Source organism: Liolophura sinensis, chromosome 8 (genome assembly GCF_032854445.1).
Source record: "Liolophura sinensis isolate JHLJ2023 chromosome 8, CUHK_Ljap_v2, whole genome shotgun sequence".
Lineage (NCBI taxonomy): Eukaryota > Metazoa > Mollusca > Polyplacophora > Chitonida > Chitonidae > Liolophura > Liolophura sinensis.
Genome location: NC_088302.1, coordinates 32,841,392 through 32,858,053, shown reverse-complemented (window position 1 = coordinate 32,858,053; position 16,662 = coordinate 32,841,392). Strand labels below are relative to the sequence as shown.

Genomic DNA, 16,662 nt, shown 5'->3' with positions numbered 1-16,662 from the left:
GTAAACTAATCAGCTATTAGTCTGCTTGTTTTCTTCTTTCTTCATGATTTACCAGTGTTATGGACAAGCATGCTAAGGATTCACAATGGCCTTGCAAACACTTGAAGGATTAGCTCTCCTAAAACTTGCTCCTGCTTTATGGATGTAGGCATTGGCTTGTAAGCTCTTAACAATAATGCTTTCTTTGCATTTCCTTGAATTCAACTGGAAAAACAGAATGCAGACCAGGTGATATATTTTCACCTGAGGATTCCACAGATTGATCGGATGTAACAAACTATAGGCAATACACACATCTTGCGGAGTGGTAAGTGATGTGGGTGATGAATCATGGGTGTGGCCTGAAGTTGAAACTGTATGCATATACACGTGATACAAAAAGACATGCAAAATGTCAGAAATTCTGATGGTGAAGAAACCCAGAGTGAAGATACTTAGTAGTAATGCCAGACATATCTCTTCAGAAAAGATCCCGACACTTTTGCACTTGGTTCTTTATATAAAACCAAATGAACTTGGTTAGTCTAGACTTCAAGTATGAATGCAACGCAAAGAAACTGAATCTTGATACTAGAGAAGCTAACATGAGAAATTAGAGGGGGTTCGTTCGGACTTAGGGTCCACAAAATCCACGAATCCATGTAACCTCCATGGACAGTGGTGGAAAAGTATTGAGTGGCTTGGACCATGGCTTGATAGGATTTGCACCAACATAGATAGAGAAACGTGACTCTCTCGGATTTTCATGGTGTTGATTATTACCGTTGATTAGGCCTTGGTACATCAGACGAAGGCCCAGAAAACTTGACATTTACAAAAATGAGCAAGGGGGTAGCAGCCGGTGTTATTAATGAATGACTGCTGTATGACCTCTGGCAAGTGTTGTATGACCTAGATAGGTATTCTTGTTCGGCTTCCATATAGCAGTTGTACCACTTCGCCTCGTCTTTATCCCACATATAATCGAGGCATACCATGTAGTGCTTACTGCCGTGACTGACTTGGTATGTCATTCGGTCAGGCATATAGATTTGTCTTCAGTCAACTTGAAGTTGATATACAATATATTTCTACAAATATGTTGGCGGTAAAAACAGGAGCTGATATGTTCTTGCACGTAAAAGTGTATGATTGCTCATATATTAAGGAATGGACACACCAGTGTTTAGGACAAATTTTTGTGTCGCTCAGCTGACTGAAAACTAGGCCAACATGTGCTCTGTGCTCTGTCTGTAATGGCCGATAATTTGTTGCGTGGCGGAGTAATTGTCACAGGCATTCCGCGCTCACATGGGTGTCGGATTTTATTAGGGTGAGTTTCAGGAGACAGCGCTGCAGTTTTATACAGCACCTGTCTGGAACTGTATCTGTTTTGAGCTATACGATCAGATTTTTGACCTTCCCACACCACCTATTTGGTGAAAAGTTCATCAAATATAGCAAGAGATATGTCAATCAGAAAAATTTCCCGCCTGAGAAGTAGAGTCCAAGTCGTGATAAATCACATCAATTTCTAATACGCTGCTGGGTTCGTGAACACTACTACACGTACTGGGCTGTACTATACAGAAACAGTGACGTATAACAGAAAAGAACAGTAGCGTTGCTTGAACTGACATAGATACACACAATGTGCTCCACATTTCTACCCTTTAAATCAATGTTTCAAATCAAAGAAGCAACACTTACTGATTTTGCAAACGTCTCTGAATTTCGTACCGAGCCGGCGATCCCATTAGTGAAGAGATCTGGATCCCGCATCGAAATTTAAGATGAATTCCTCACTTCATAAATTCTTTTGTAGGGGCATATAACAAGATCGTAATAGCCGGAAACACCACAACATGCAGCCAAACAAACACTTTGTTTACTTTGATTACCCTCCGATAATATGCAAAGAATTCTTTTTATAGACGACACGTACTGTTTTTTTTAAGTTTAGAGTAGAATGCAGGGTTACCGGGGTACACTTACACGGCCGTACGCACTAGTATTCATCAAAGCCACCCACGAAATCTTGTTAAATACATGACATTCCAATATTACTACACGTGTGAATAATGACCGACATCAAAAGGGCTTTTTTACCATGCCCAAGGAACATATCACCTTGTATTGTGTTATTGAACTGCTTACGACTACAGCCTTGTTTCTTTAGCAAATCATATTTTTCATTGTCACCTTTTGGTAATAAATATCGGTCTATAAATCACCGGTTTCCTGAGACGCTGAAAACGGATAGGCCTGTTTTCATCTGCAATCCTGTAAGAGATGTATCTCCTGCTTGCCAATTATAGATTCCCTCATTCTCTTAAATTGATGTGAAGTTACTCAATAACACAGCACCTTCATCAACCATCAGAATATTAAAACAAGTCGTTGTATCAACCAGGGGCTTATAGAAGTAAACAGATTAAAGCACACCGCGGTTTAATTCATCTTGATTAAAGCTGAGAACACGGAAAAAAGGTAATTTGATCCTGAAGCCGTTTCAGCATGTGTACATGGAGACCAAGCCAGCTTATTTATGGCGGAAAGGTCTGAACTGGCTTGTCTGGCATTCTCAACGCTCGTGTGTTGATATTATTTTGATTCTGATCTCTGCAGGAACTCTTGTGTCCCCACGGGATTTCGTCTCTGCTTTATATTCTAACACCTTCACCTGACTTGGTTTGCAAGGCGTGTAGGAAGTCCATGCAATATTCATGAAGAATTGTTGAAGACACCTTGGTCGCTTCTAATCCTCCCTGTTTTACCGACAATGGACTCTGCCTGATTAGCAGGCTCCTGGTAAATAATGCAGCAAGCAGAAGCTGCAGCAAATATTGAGCAGGCCCTGAACGAGGAGTTGCAGTTTGCATGGCGGCGTACATGCACGGTGGCGACAGCGGAGATTATCGAAGTTCTACCGAGACGGAGAGACTGGGGCATCTCTCTAGGGTCCGTCCTTTTGGAATCGACTGGCGTGTGTCTGGCAGAACAGATAGGTTGACGTTGTCTGTGCCTGCATTGGACCTCGGCCTGTCATTGACCCAACTGCTTCCAGCTGCCTGGATTCACTGTGGAGCTCACGCACACACACACAAGCGACAGTTGTCTTTGTCTGGCGTGTTGGTCAACATGTGTCGCATCATCACCACGTGAAACATTACACGCGTTCGTCTCTTTTACAAATCGAACAAATTGCATGGTGATGTGTAAATCAAGAGCAAACGATAACAATCAGGTAGAATGCTCCTCCCCTGCCCCCAAAGTCTATGGTGTCATTTTTGTTTTGGTTTCGTGTATCTGGTAGGTCTTAACGTCTTATGTAACAAATTGGTCAGTTTGACTTAAACAGACTGGAGAAGCGGTATTTTATTAGGTGTTTTCTGTTCACAAATGAAAGATTTTATCTTCGCCATGTTTATTCAATTCCTCATGCGCAGCAAGTGTCGTGTGCAATCATCGTGTAGTTGTCCTTTACCAGACTAACGTCGTTTCAAGTAAATGCTACGTTTTCGCCTATATCGCTCTCTCTTCTTTCTCCCCATTCGTCTAAATGGTGTAAGGTAACAGTACACCGGCCTGGGGTCACCCAGCCGCCAATCTCACCCCACATCCCAGATCACATGGACATTTCACGCAGTGATTTATTAGGCTTCCCAAGGCGAATGCGAGTGCCAACCTTACCTATGCCAGCTAATCGCTGTCACCTGCTATGTGTATAGGGATTCTGACCAAGGTGAGAGAATTTATCTGGTCTGCGCAGAAACCAGGCAGCCTTTTACCTGGGCTACACTCGCCTCTTAACGCGCTTATAGCTTGAATCTCGACCTGAACGACACAGGGCTCTGGTTCTCAGGTTCTGTTCAATACTTAGCCGCCTAAGATCTGAGTCTTTGTCTCAGGGTAGCACACAGACACATATTCTGTTCTCCGCGCAGACTTGTAGGGCCATTGCATTGCTATTGCACCCCACCTCCCCCTTCTCACTACAACCCTCTAAGACACCGACTTATCGCCCGCCTTCACATTGTTACAGTAAGCGTATGACCAAGTATGCATCGCACTGTCTGCTTATACGCAAGAGCCCTGAATTCACCCCGATTCCAAACGGAGATATATTCATTACACAGTTTAATTGGATTTCTATGCTGATACGTTTACCAAGCGACCTAACGGCAAAAGAACACAGACAGGGCATATATCAATTTTCTTCTCTAACAGCACTTCATTGGACAACACAGCGTTGGTAACACATGCAGCTTCAAACAGTTCACTGGCTCACTGATATTGCCAGAGAGCACAGGCATTAGCAATCCATACGTTAGTGATAAGACGCCATCGACCATTTCACACTCGTCACGAGTTCGAATCCGGCCACTGGCGATTCGATTTTCGGGTGTTCCCTCGAGAATCCTGTAACTTTTCTTGTTTTCCTTCCAAACATATAGGGTCTACGCTTGACCCGTTCATCTCCAAAGAACCATCCGGTAATGGGAAGCGCAAAACTCCTCAGCACTGCGGTTCAAAACTATGTACACTTTTGTACGTTACACCTCTAAATGAATAAGAGTCACAATACGTAGTACACATTGTAGCGTCAAGGCAGAAGACGATGTATACTGACTGTCATTTGGATCGCAAATCTTCCATTAGTTTAATGTTAAGGGGTTTCTCAGTTATATACGCGTATAGTTTTTTCTTTTCCTACCTCATTCTGTTTTCTCCACTTGGCAGGTATTAACCTGATCGAGACCTCCAGAGTGACATATTATTGTGTACGGCGTAAACAACGAAGTCAGAGAATAAGACAAACCATCATTTCTGTCGTCATCTCAATATAGAAAGTCTAACTAAAGGAAATATTCTTGAGCACTTGGATTAAATATCAATCGGTTACGTAAACATACTTGCACAACCACTGAATAACCTTTCGCGCTTCAGGTAACTTATGCCAAAAAGAAGGGTAATCATGATACCCCCCCCCCCCCAAAAAAAAAAAAAAAAAAAACAACCTACCATCACTTTGCCTTGGATTTGCTCTTACAGCCAATCAGCAATGCGTTTATCTGCCAAGGTGGCAGTCTTAATGAGATTCTCCTTCTATGGAGCTAAATTCCGTTGGAAAAAGTGAATTGGCTGGTAAATATATTAGTCTTTTCACCAGAATGGGCTGTAAAAGTGTCGCTAATATAGACTACTTTACATAAAAGCTAATTCTAATCACATTACCTTTAAGTAACAGTAATAGTGGAGAGTTGCGATGCTAGAATAGGCCTACAATTCGTTTAGGACCATCATCATTAGCTTGAACGCCGCGTGATTGAGGTCTCTCCAGACTTAACTTCTCTGTGGTATATTTAACTCCCCCTCTGTTTCCACAAAGTAATTCCTGGACTACATTCCTTTCTTTGTAACTTATCTCGTAAGTAATGCCCATTGCCTAATCGCGTCATAACGTACGTGTGGATATCCGTTCTGAGAAAAGATACGAAAAATTGGATTTCAGACTTTTTTTGGGTGAAATTGGCATCAGTTTCGGGAGAGCAAAGATAAGGCATGTATATATACAACTCACGTCAGCCCCGACATCTACTGTTTAACCGAACACCGTACCTACGTCATTAACCCGCATTCACACTCTTTCAAGACGCTCGACACGATGCCAATGGAAGATAATACCGATCTAGAAAGGACAATTAACACTGTGGGTGATGTTCTGTTTGAGACACCTGCACTTGTTTCTTCTGCAGATTATAGCAGATATCAGTGTTACTTCGGCTTCATGCCCATGCTGTTCCAATGGGACTTTAAAATTGATGTTCTTGGTTCTTCTTCACATGATCAGCGAAGCAGAACCATAAATGTTGGCAATAAAAGACGCCAGGGGCCTGTTTCATGAAACTCACTCAGCTAAGTTTGCCCTTTAACACCAGTTGGCTTCCTCTCCGGTCGTACGTGGGAAGATTTGTCAGCAACCTGCGGATGGTCGTGGGTTTCCCCCGGGCCCTGCCCGGTTTTCACCCACCATAATACTGGCCGCCGTCGTATAAGTGAAATATTCTTGCGTACGGCGCAAAACACCAATCAAAAAAATAAAATGAACACCATGATGACGTATCTTGTAGAGATATAAAGTGCACTCAGATAAGGGATACTCAAGACTAAGTACGCTTCATGAAAGCGGCCAATAGGACAAGGAAATACCGTAGACATCAAGCAAACATACACATCTCAAATACACACAGTGGTGTGAAGTAAGTCAAGTTAGAAAGTATTTAGAGTTCAGAGCTGGTGAGACGATAGACAAGACGAAGTTGTCCAGTCCAGGATTTAAATAGTCCTGTCTACCATTGATAGCGTCGAGATCAATAGAATGGTTAGTAACAGTGTTAGTCTGCTATAAATTTTACCCACCAATTAAAACCCCAGATATGTGAAGTTTCGTCTTCAGAGACTCGTGGCCCAGGTCTGGACAATGCCTGGGCAATCCTTCAGCCGATGTCCACAAACGGACACTGGTCTGTTAATGAAACTGTCCACTAGAACCTGTGGCGGGACTTGTAGTTCATCAATCAATCTGTGTGTAAAACCAAGCCACCTGAACGCTAAAAACAAGCTCTTCGACTGATTGCCCTGGATTCGTGAAACAAAATGTTGACGGTACAAATTAGATATCTGAAAACCGTCGTTGCTGTTCAGTATAGAGATGCTAGTTGTCGAGAGGTATAGCCCGTCGTCTTGGCGGCAATTTGATAAATTTACTGCATCAGCTTGGAGGCCCAGAGTTGTTTGGGTCAGTCCGGTACTACGGATCCTACACACGAGCTGGGGCCACTGTCGGAGAAAAATCACGGCGACAGTAATGTAAGAAACTACTTAAGCTTGCTGTTTGGACAGCTTGATTCATGGAGGTTTAACTCACCTTGCCGTGTGCGGTGAGAAAACGTGGTACTATTAACAGAGTGGGACTATCTGGTGTAAAGCTCGTCAAGAGATGCATTGGTTCTTCAACATGTAACGGTTTTTTTCTTGACACGGGAAATCGTTTATTACCTAAGTTTAACTTTTCACCGAATACTGATCAAACTGCAATCAATAGCACGACAGTCTAGTCCCCACGGGAGACAAGATGGAATTACTTCAGAATCAGCAATACCCTTTTCACCATATGGTAACACGGTTCTAAAGAAACTTGCTTCTTTACCGTCGACTCATTATATTCAGTCAATATTACCCTTCCCGGACAAGGTTCCGAAAGCATATGCAATTGTCATGGTAACCTTTTACACATATACATACATATACACAGGTTAGATTTGCAAGTACTGTACCTGTATGTTATTTATGTTCACTATACCTCTATAAAACATGCTCTGATCAGCTTTTTTAAAAATCTATTTTTTTTATGTCTGGAATCCAGGGCGCCGTCATACGTCTCACCCATACCGTGTCGGTCAGGTTTATGTTTGAAGGAAACCGGGCTAAACCACTGCCCTTCGCTAGGCACCTGACAAACCTTCTGACTAACAGCTTCAGTAACCACCTAGAGCTGGATTCGAACCTGGTACACACATCATTGATCACGCGTAAGTCGGCTATTGGCGTTTCTTTCAAAAACACACACACACGTAAAAAAACACTTATTTATATATACTGCCCTTGTTAATACAATGTACTTCTTCTAAAGAAGAATCCAAGAAAGTAGATTTAAATCCCAGTGTACTTTAATCCTTTCCCACGTCTTTGTTCAATTTTCAATGTGGATTAGTCATCCTGTAAAACTGAATTGGAAAACAAGTGAACAAAGAGCCTGGCACCAACAACGCAGGGCCATCTGATTCTGCATTCTACAAAGGCCATTATGTCGCTCGGGGACAGGAAGCATGACCCAGTCAAGTCAATGTTTTTCCAGATGAGGACTGTCACTACCAGCATCATCTTTCACCGTAAACATCAACGATGACATTTCACTCGTGTGACATAGTAACTGGCATGTATATGTACTGCTCTAAATTTCGGAAATTCTACAAGTCTTACTACTGAATAGCTGGGTGAAAATGGCAACCGCTCATTCAAGTGGTTCAACTGCCATTTGGAAAAGAAGATGAAGACTGGATTTTAAGTTCCGGGTTAAACATTATAGAAAGACTGTATGGCCGTCTGCAGCTGGGGTCCAACAATATGTAATCTTCTATCAAAAAGTCATTCAGTTTCACATTGTGTTATATATGTAGGCCTATACCGTAAAAACCATCATTACCAGACTTACACCAGTACACCACCATGGTTTTCAAAGCCAAATGCACATATTTAGCAAAGAACGATTGTAAGGAAACACTCAAGACGTTATTATTTGGCTAAAAATCCCTTTATTGAAACTGCACGGTGCGTGAACAAAGAAACATCAGATATACGCTCTGAATACTTCTGACAACAGCGTTGAAGGTCACCCAACTGCCACTCAACCAAAGAAAACCAAAATCATGAAAACATACAAAAGTATCAGAAATCAGTGCCTCCTTTGTAAAACTGAAGCATATCACGGAGAGTACTCGGGCATAAACACAAATAGAAAGTACCCATTCCTGTCTTAAGATCCCTGTCATACTATTTGTACGGTTTGATTGTGTAGCGCTCGTCGCATAATCCACGGATACCTATATAAGTTACCGAGAAATCCAGAGGACCAGAATCCGAATGCCACTTTGGTTTGTTATTTAATGGAGATATGCTATCAAGTCTTGGAATCTTGTCCACGAGTCGCGAATAGAGATTTAAAAGCACCCCCCCCCCCCCCCTCCATGATGTTCTTTTCATGACCTGTTTCAGCAAGAAGTGTTTACTGTTCGTTGAAGGTAAAGAAAGAGTAAAACAAAACACTAACATTAGTAGAAAGACGACCGGAAAACAAATTCTTGTGAACAGTACTCACGTAATGCGTGTCTTTACATGAGACAGCAAATCTGACATTAAATACCCGAGACCCGAGAAAAAGTCACTGTGACGTCATTCTCGACATTCACTGTTATAGCTAGTTTTCAATGGTCTATTTACTCCATTTCCAGTTGCTTTCCATTCAGCAGTGTCCATCTACACTAACTCCTGTTTTCAATCTCCCTACAATTCCACGAATAAAAGTTATTCCCATTATTAACACATGCTTGTTTTCCGCATCAAATTAACAATAGATTACATTCGTGTAAGACGCCTACAGATGTTCCAAGACAGACGCGTTTTACTACTTCTCGTAAGTCATGTATAAACAATACTGAAGATAAAGTGGTGTCATTTTCGTGGCGTGCATGGTTCTTTCGCCAATAAATACTTTTTAATCTGTACAATTCCTGTCTGTTTTAACCCCTTTAAAATGACTAACCAGTAGAACTTGTTACTAATGTTGTGTGACCCACATATTAAACTAGTCCCCCATCTGATCACGAAAGCCTACTGAAGAGGGTACCAGCTTTTCCTGTATTTACCACAGGCATTTCTCCATTTACTATCGCCAGTGCTGCTTGGCCTCGGTTTGATGCCTTACTGAAAACGGAATATTTTTTTTTGGAGAGGAGTGGTATTTGTGCATGCCTGTGCACATTTCTGGCTAATTTATATCGATGCCTTCCCCCAGCTAAGTCACCCGCGGAAAAGGCAAGTAAATGAGTCGCACTAAAAGTGTGGTCACAAACATACTCCACAACGAAAGCGGAGTTCTGTTACGTCAGGGTGAGATGTATGAATACTAAGGTTTAGGGCCTTAGATACTACACCTGCCCAACCGATACTTTGTCCTGGGTCTGAACAAACGACATGGTAAACCAGATAAGAGGAGAAGAAAAACTCAGCAACAATTATGATGTAACAGAGCATATAGAGCAACAGGGACAGTTAAAAATACAGAAATGTATTTCATGTATGGGTTTCTTATTATCACTATGTAGCCACTATCACAATGTACTGTTGGAAAACAGCATTATGTCAAACGATCTAATTGATAACCGTTACAACCCTTTCCATAGAAAGCAGGGCAATATTAAAACACACAGGGCTCAATACAAACATCATTAAATATGAATGTCTAACCTTCTCTCTTGTTTAAGCAAACATTTCCTTTTTGCCACAAAAACACCCTATTTAAGCAAACATCAGATTAACACATCTGAACATTTCGCTTAATGCAAAGGCACAGAACACTATTGGGGTACAAGTAACATTCTGATGCATACATAAAGCTAATGGTGGACTGGTCAAGAAAGAAAAATTGAAATCGCATTTTAATAAATACATGAATAAATGAATGATTGGGTAAGCTCCAATGCACAAGGTAACATACCTGGAAAGCCTTAACCATCAGGTAACTCCTTAATGCTTTGACAGGATATACGGTTGTAAATTTGGATAAATCTGAGGCAATTAAACTTTTGACCATTACTATAGGCTACTCATTTTGTCTGATTCTTGAAAAACATGTTTAGCCGTAAGTGGGAAGGTCTGACAGCAACCTGCGGATGGTCGTGGGTTTCCCCCGGGCTCTGCCCGGTTTCCTCCCACCATAATGCTGGCCGCCGTTGTATAGGTGAAATATTCTTGAGTACAGCATAAAACACCAATCAAATAAATAAATATCAATAAAAAAAATGTTTCAATGCTTTAGGACAGTAGGACGATTTCCTACTAGGAAAACCATCTTAGTTTTACCACTAAAGGTATATATTTCGTGACCTTCATTTGCCTCTAAAAATGTATTTTTGCATGATAATTTTTGGGGCAAATACCACATTTAGTATCCTCTTTATCTCTGCTGCTTCTCTCATCCATCTATTTCTTTCCCCCCTCCAACCCACCCCAACCCCTATTCTGCCTGGTTCAATATCAGCGGCTAGCCAGTTCTGTCACCTAGTCTTCATAAGTGATTTACTGCTGTAGGTCAATGCTGATTTTTGATCTCCTATGATCATATTGGTTGACTCCCACTGGGAGTATTCCCATCAAAGTGTAGTTGTCTTACATTTGATCAATATACCCCTGCTAATTCTTTCTCACTTCACCTCAGTAAGAGGAATGAAAGAGTAAGTGCTTGGCAACTCAGTGAATGAACCAAGTCCATATGCCTACAGTATTACACACTTGGTGATAACTGGTGTAGAAATATAAATCTACAATGCAGACCCTACTGTTGGCAGCAGAAATTACATTGCACCACTGCATAACATATACTACCATGGGCCTACATCTACAATGTATATGTTGGTAATATAATGAGACAACAGCACTTTTTTTTTTTTGGAGGGATGGGGGATGCAATAATATGCCATGAAAGACTTTCTGGCAACATTATTTTCATGTTGCCCCAAAACTATTTCATGGAAAATTATTCTTATTAATATCAGCCTCAGAAAATTAAACATATAGCAATGACAGAACTCAGTGTAACTTTTGGCTTAAGTATCTACAGAACAAGATAAAATGAGCATCAATGCTGCATTGGTGTCTGGAAGAATCTATTATTCATATTAGTTTATACCCACTTCAAAACTGGTTAGCATGCCAAAGAAACCTTGTGTTTCTACAGCTGTTACAATCCCAGACAGTTTTTTTTTTCTTTTGCAAACATTGCGATCAAAGCTTGTGTTTTATTTAGACACTGAAACATAAAGCTGGCTACATACTTAACTATGTTATTCTTTTAGGACAGCCTTTTTCTTTTATGAATGAACCCCAGCAGTCCATAATCTGGACATGAAAATACACTGCCAAGAATGTCAGGACGGACAAAGCCTTAGGTTAGTATAAATCACATTTGTCCTACCCATTGACATGACATTCTACCAAAACACAGGCTTCCCAAGCTAAAAAGAGCAGTGTCTGTACTGTATGGGTAAAAGCATCAGTGTGGATTGAGTCAAATAGCATTAAGCGAGGAAACAGGACTAAATATCGTACCACAGGGCACTGTGATCAAGGAAACCTTACAGATTGTAGGATTTCTCCCTTTTGGCTTCGACTGTGTCCCACTGTTATTGCTCCTGGTACTTAGGAAGAGCCATACAGAGTTTTACAGGCTGTGTTTACTGGCTTCAGCCGAACTGTAGCAGTAGTAGGAACAAGGACATGCCTGGTTATTGGCAATAACGAGGTAGGCACACACAGAGTAATTTGGATCTCGGGAATTAGAGAGAAAATTGCTAAACAAGCCGAGAATGAGTCATGTTCAGCCCTGAGAACAGCACAGTAAAGCTTTGAATATGCAGGAAGATCGCTGGACCTGGCTGGAATCAGCAATGATTACACTCTGTGCGAAAAGAGTTACGATATCATGCAATCAGACATGCACAACTCGTGGTGCAGTGGTGTCTGTGCTAATCGCACAACTATCATCTTGACATAATAATGGATTACTCCGCGGATATCTGCTGTAGATTTAAGAGCAATGGGTCCTTGAGCCTTTGCTGTGCTAACATGCAACTATTTCCACTCATTCACTGTATGTTAGGCCTTTCAGATCTCTTAACCAGGGATTTAAAATTCAATTTATTTAAAACCATTTCAGATAGTACAATAAGAAATTGCTGGGAATATGCCTTGTAAACATTTTGTATACATATATATTAACACCTTAAAAATTGGCATTCAGAGTTTGATTTAGTGAATCAGTGGAGATTCTAGCCACACAATTTTAACCATATTTATGTATGGTGACAAACTACTGCAAACACGATAAATGGTCCTTTATATACTGGCTCGGAGAAAATAGGTACATGCGTTGAAATGTTGTCACTTCTAACCTTGACACTCCTTCCAGTGAAATGATCATTCATAAAAAGAGAAAAAAAAACAGAAATGATATGTATGAATTTCTATTACAATGGATTTTACAATTATATCCCAGCTCCAAAACAAATCAAAATCTTAGAAATAAAATGATAGAGAGGAAAAAAAAAAGAAAATGAGAAAAAAATATATCAGATTTTTAAATGGAGTTTTTCTGTGTCAGTGCTATTTAGGCCTCCCATCTGTGGCCACTTGTACCATCAGGCATGATCCATTCCTTCAATTTGCTTCTGGCATACCAAGCAATTGTAATTGTTTTATGGAAGGCTGGCCAAGTTCTGAAATGCAATAAACTGTCACCAGAGAGGAATGGGCAGGGGAGAACAAGGAGGGTAGTAGCTGGGTTCAGGTGGGCATGTACATGTACATGTGTGAAAGATGCTGGAAGAGGATCTCTGTGGATAGTGTAGGCAGACAGCTGGGGTAATATGGAATACCCATCCGAGGTTGTAAAGACAGGCTTAGCAACAGCCAGTTGTTAGATGAATTACTGGTATATGTAAAGTACAAGTTGAGAATTATACAGTTAATGGGTAGAAAAGCTGGCTTTTGATGAATTTTACTTTTTCAATGCACATGCAAGGATGGAAGGAAAACATGTTACAGGTATTGAAAGAAAAGGTAAATAAAGGTTCAAAATGTCCAGTCCTCAAGATGATACAACAAACTGTATATTCATTCAAATTCAAATATAAAAGAGTGGATTATTTTCAGTTTGAAGCTGGCAATAACGCAGGGACGGGATGTGCGGGCAAGGAAACTGGCATTAATGCAGGATTGGGATGTGAGGGCAAGGAAGCTGCCAATATTGCAGGGACGGGATGTGCGGGCAAGAAAGCTGGCAATAATGCAGGGATGCGATGTGCGGGCAAGGAAGCTGGCAATAATGCAGGGATGCGATGTGCGGGCAAGGAAGCTGGCAATAATGCAGGGACGGGATGTCCTGGCAAGGAAGCTGGCAATAATGCAGGGATGCGATGTGTGGGCAAGGAAGCTGGCAATAATGCAGGGACGGGATGTCCAGGTAATGAAGCTGGCAATAATGCAGGGATGCGCTGTGCGGCCAAGGAAGCTGGCAATAATGCAGGCACGGAATGTCCAGGTAATGAAGCTGGCAATAATGCAGGGATGCCATGTGCGGGCAAGGAAGCTGGCAATAATGCAGGCACGGGATGTCCTGGCAAGGAAGCTGGTAATAATGCAGGGACGGGATGTCCAGGCAAGGAAGCTGGCAATAATGCAGGGATGCGATGTGCGGGCAAGGAAGCTGGCAATAATGCAGGGATGCGATGTGCGGGCAAGGAAGCTGGCAATAATGCAGGGATGCGATGTGCGGGCAAGGAAGCTGGCAATAATGCAGGGAAGGAATGTCCAGGTAATGAAGCTGGCAATAATGCAGGGACGGGATGTCCTGGCAAGGAAGCTGGCAATAATGCAGGGACGGGATGTCCTGGCAAGGAAGCTGGCAATAATGCAGGGACGGGATGTCCAGGTAATAAAGCTGGCAATAATGCAGGGATGCCATGTGCGGGCAAGGAAGCTGGCAATAATGCAGGGATGCGATGTGCGGGCAAGGAAGCTGGCAATAATGCAGGGACGGGATGTCCAGGTAATGAAGCTGGCAATAATGCAGGGATGCGATGTGCGGGCAAGGAAGCTGGCAATAATTCAGGGACGGGATGTCCTGGCAAGGAAGCTGGCAATAATGCAGGGACGGGATGTCCAGGTAATGAAGCTGGCAATAATGCAGGGATGCGATGTCCTGGCAAGGAAGCTGGCAATAATGCAGGTATGCGATGTGCGGGCAAGGAAGCTGGCAATAATGCAGGGATGCGATGTGCGGGCAAGGAAGCTGGCAATAATGCAGGCACGGGATGTCCAGGCAAGGAAGCTGGCAAATCTTTAGTACTAAAAAATGGACAGGTTTAGGTGAACTAAGCATTAAGCACTATATTCATGGCAGTTTTTCAGTCAGGCCATGGAAATAAACAGAATGTTATCTAGGTTTAGACAGATCACCAAAGGTGATGTGCATGTAGGTCTTAGGCAGAATATAAAATTGGACGATTACAAATCACCACTTAGGGTACTTTAATGCCACACACAGGAAGACAACAAAGCTGTTAAATAACATATGCAAGAGGCATGCACAAGTTAAAAAATAATGTGAAAGTGACAGGTATTTACACAACACCTGCATGTAATGTTCTTCCAGAATTAATCAAATCATGAAAACAGTGGTAAAAGCTTGTACCAAATTTGAACAGTATTACTCAATCAGTCTTTCAGATAACTTGCTGACAAGGTTTTGCCCGACAAAAATAAAGCTATGCACCTATCCACAAACAAATCAGTATTACAACATTGCTTTTTTAAGGAGGTATAAAAACAAGCAAACAAACACATCAACAAGGATATTGTAATATTGTAATTTGCATGGCAAGCCAACTGATCATGGCCACCTTCAGCATCGATTTTTCACCTTGAGAAGAACACTGCATTTAATCCAATCAGGAATGATGGCTACAGAATAATTTCTGAAGTAGACTTATGAGCAAAGTGTTGGGAACAACTATTGACTTAACATGCAGATATGTGGAGAGCATGTCTAGCTATGTGCAGTTATCAAAACAAAGCACCAGATGTAGGTTACATACAAAACATGCATGAATACCAGCAAAACAACTACGCCTCATAAAAGCTATAAAAATCTACATTTATCTTTTTAGAAGAGTCACTGTTACATATGTATCCGAAAGCCTAATGCAGCATTCAACCAAGCATAAGAAAGCATTCAGTATTTACTATTATAGTTAATCTATATCGATAAAAGATTTTGTGTGAAACAACAAGTGCATGAATATGAGCAAAATAAAACAACAACAACAAATATTCAAGTTAAGTCCAACATAAAACACCAATCAAAAAAATAAATAAATAGAAACACAATCAAAAGGAAACAGGCAAAGGGAAGCAGGATGGTGATATTGAACTCATTGTACACTTATTAACGAGCAATTAATTACACACGTGCATTACAGTGTGATTACATGTAATTGGAAAACCCATTACCTTAACATACATTTGGTCTTGCATTGGAATATCTGAATGGTTCTCTATTGTCTTGCAAACATCTCTATTGAAGGAGTGACAAGGTAAAGATCATACACATGCATTTAACTATTACACCAAATATTACCACCCAAAAGTAGATGACAATAATCCGTTGATGAAGGCTTTTATGTCCATTTGTGCAGTCTTGAATTTGTTGACGATCATATTATAGTCTTCCAGCAATAAGGTGTGCATATCTATGTGTCACATGTGGGAAAGTACATCAGTAGCTTGCCAATGGTCGGTGGTTTACCCTGAGCACTATGCTATGTTACCCCAGTCACTCTGGTTAACTCCACTCTGAAAAACTGATGGCCATCAAATAAGTGATTAATTCTTGAACATGACCTTGATCAAAGACAATACCTTCAACAAAAGTCAATTACTTATATACCATTTTGAAATTCTTTGTTAAAGACTTAAAATTATTAATTTTTTATTTACAGTGTATGTTATGTTGCCTTTTGTGCACATTACTGTTTTTCACCCTAAGTTTGGTACATGTATGTAAAAATGCACACTCAAAGGCACAGAAAGGCATTAAAATCATGTTTTTGATGCCAACACTTAAATGTGATTCTGATAAGAAATTAATCAATTTTCAAAACCCCTATAAGGTGGATGATTCATTCAGAATCAAGCAAAACATGTAACCAGAGAAATTGTAAAGTTTAGGTGAAATGCAGTGTTTAATTTGGCAGTTTTGTGAGATAGTCAGACGATTAACCGCCG

General features: G+C 41.1%; 1 protein-coding gene across 1 annotated transcript; it reads left to right on the top strand.

Annotated features, from left to right (window-relative positions):
• The first annotated feature begins 13,470 nt into the window (after positions 1 to 13,470).
• LOC135473433 (circumsporozoite protein-like) lies at positions 13,471 to 14,745 on the top strand. The gene has a single exon (XM_064753281.1). It carries the CDS (start codon positions 13,471 to 13,473, stop codon positions 14,743 to 14,745), a length of 1,275 nt encoding a protein of 424 aa, XP_064609351.1.
• The last annotated feature ends 1,917 nt before the right edge of the window (positions 14,746 to 16,662 follow it).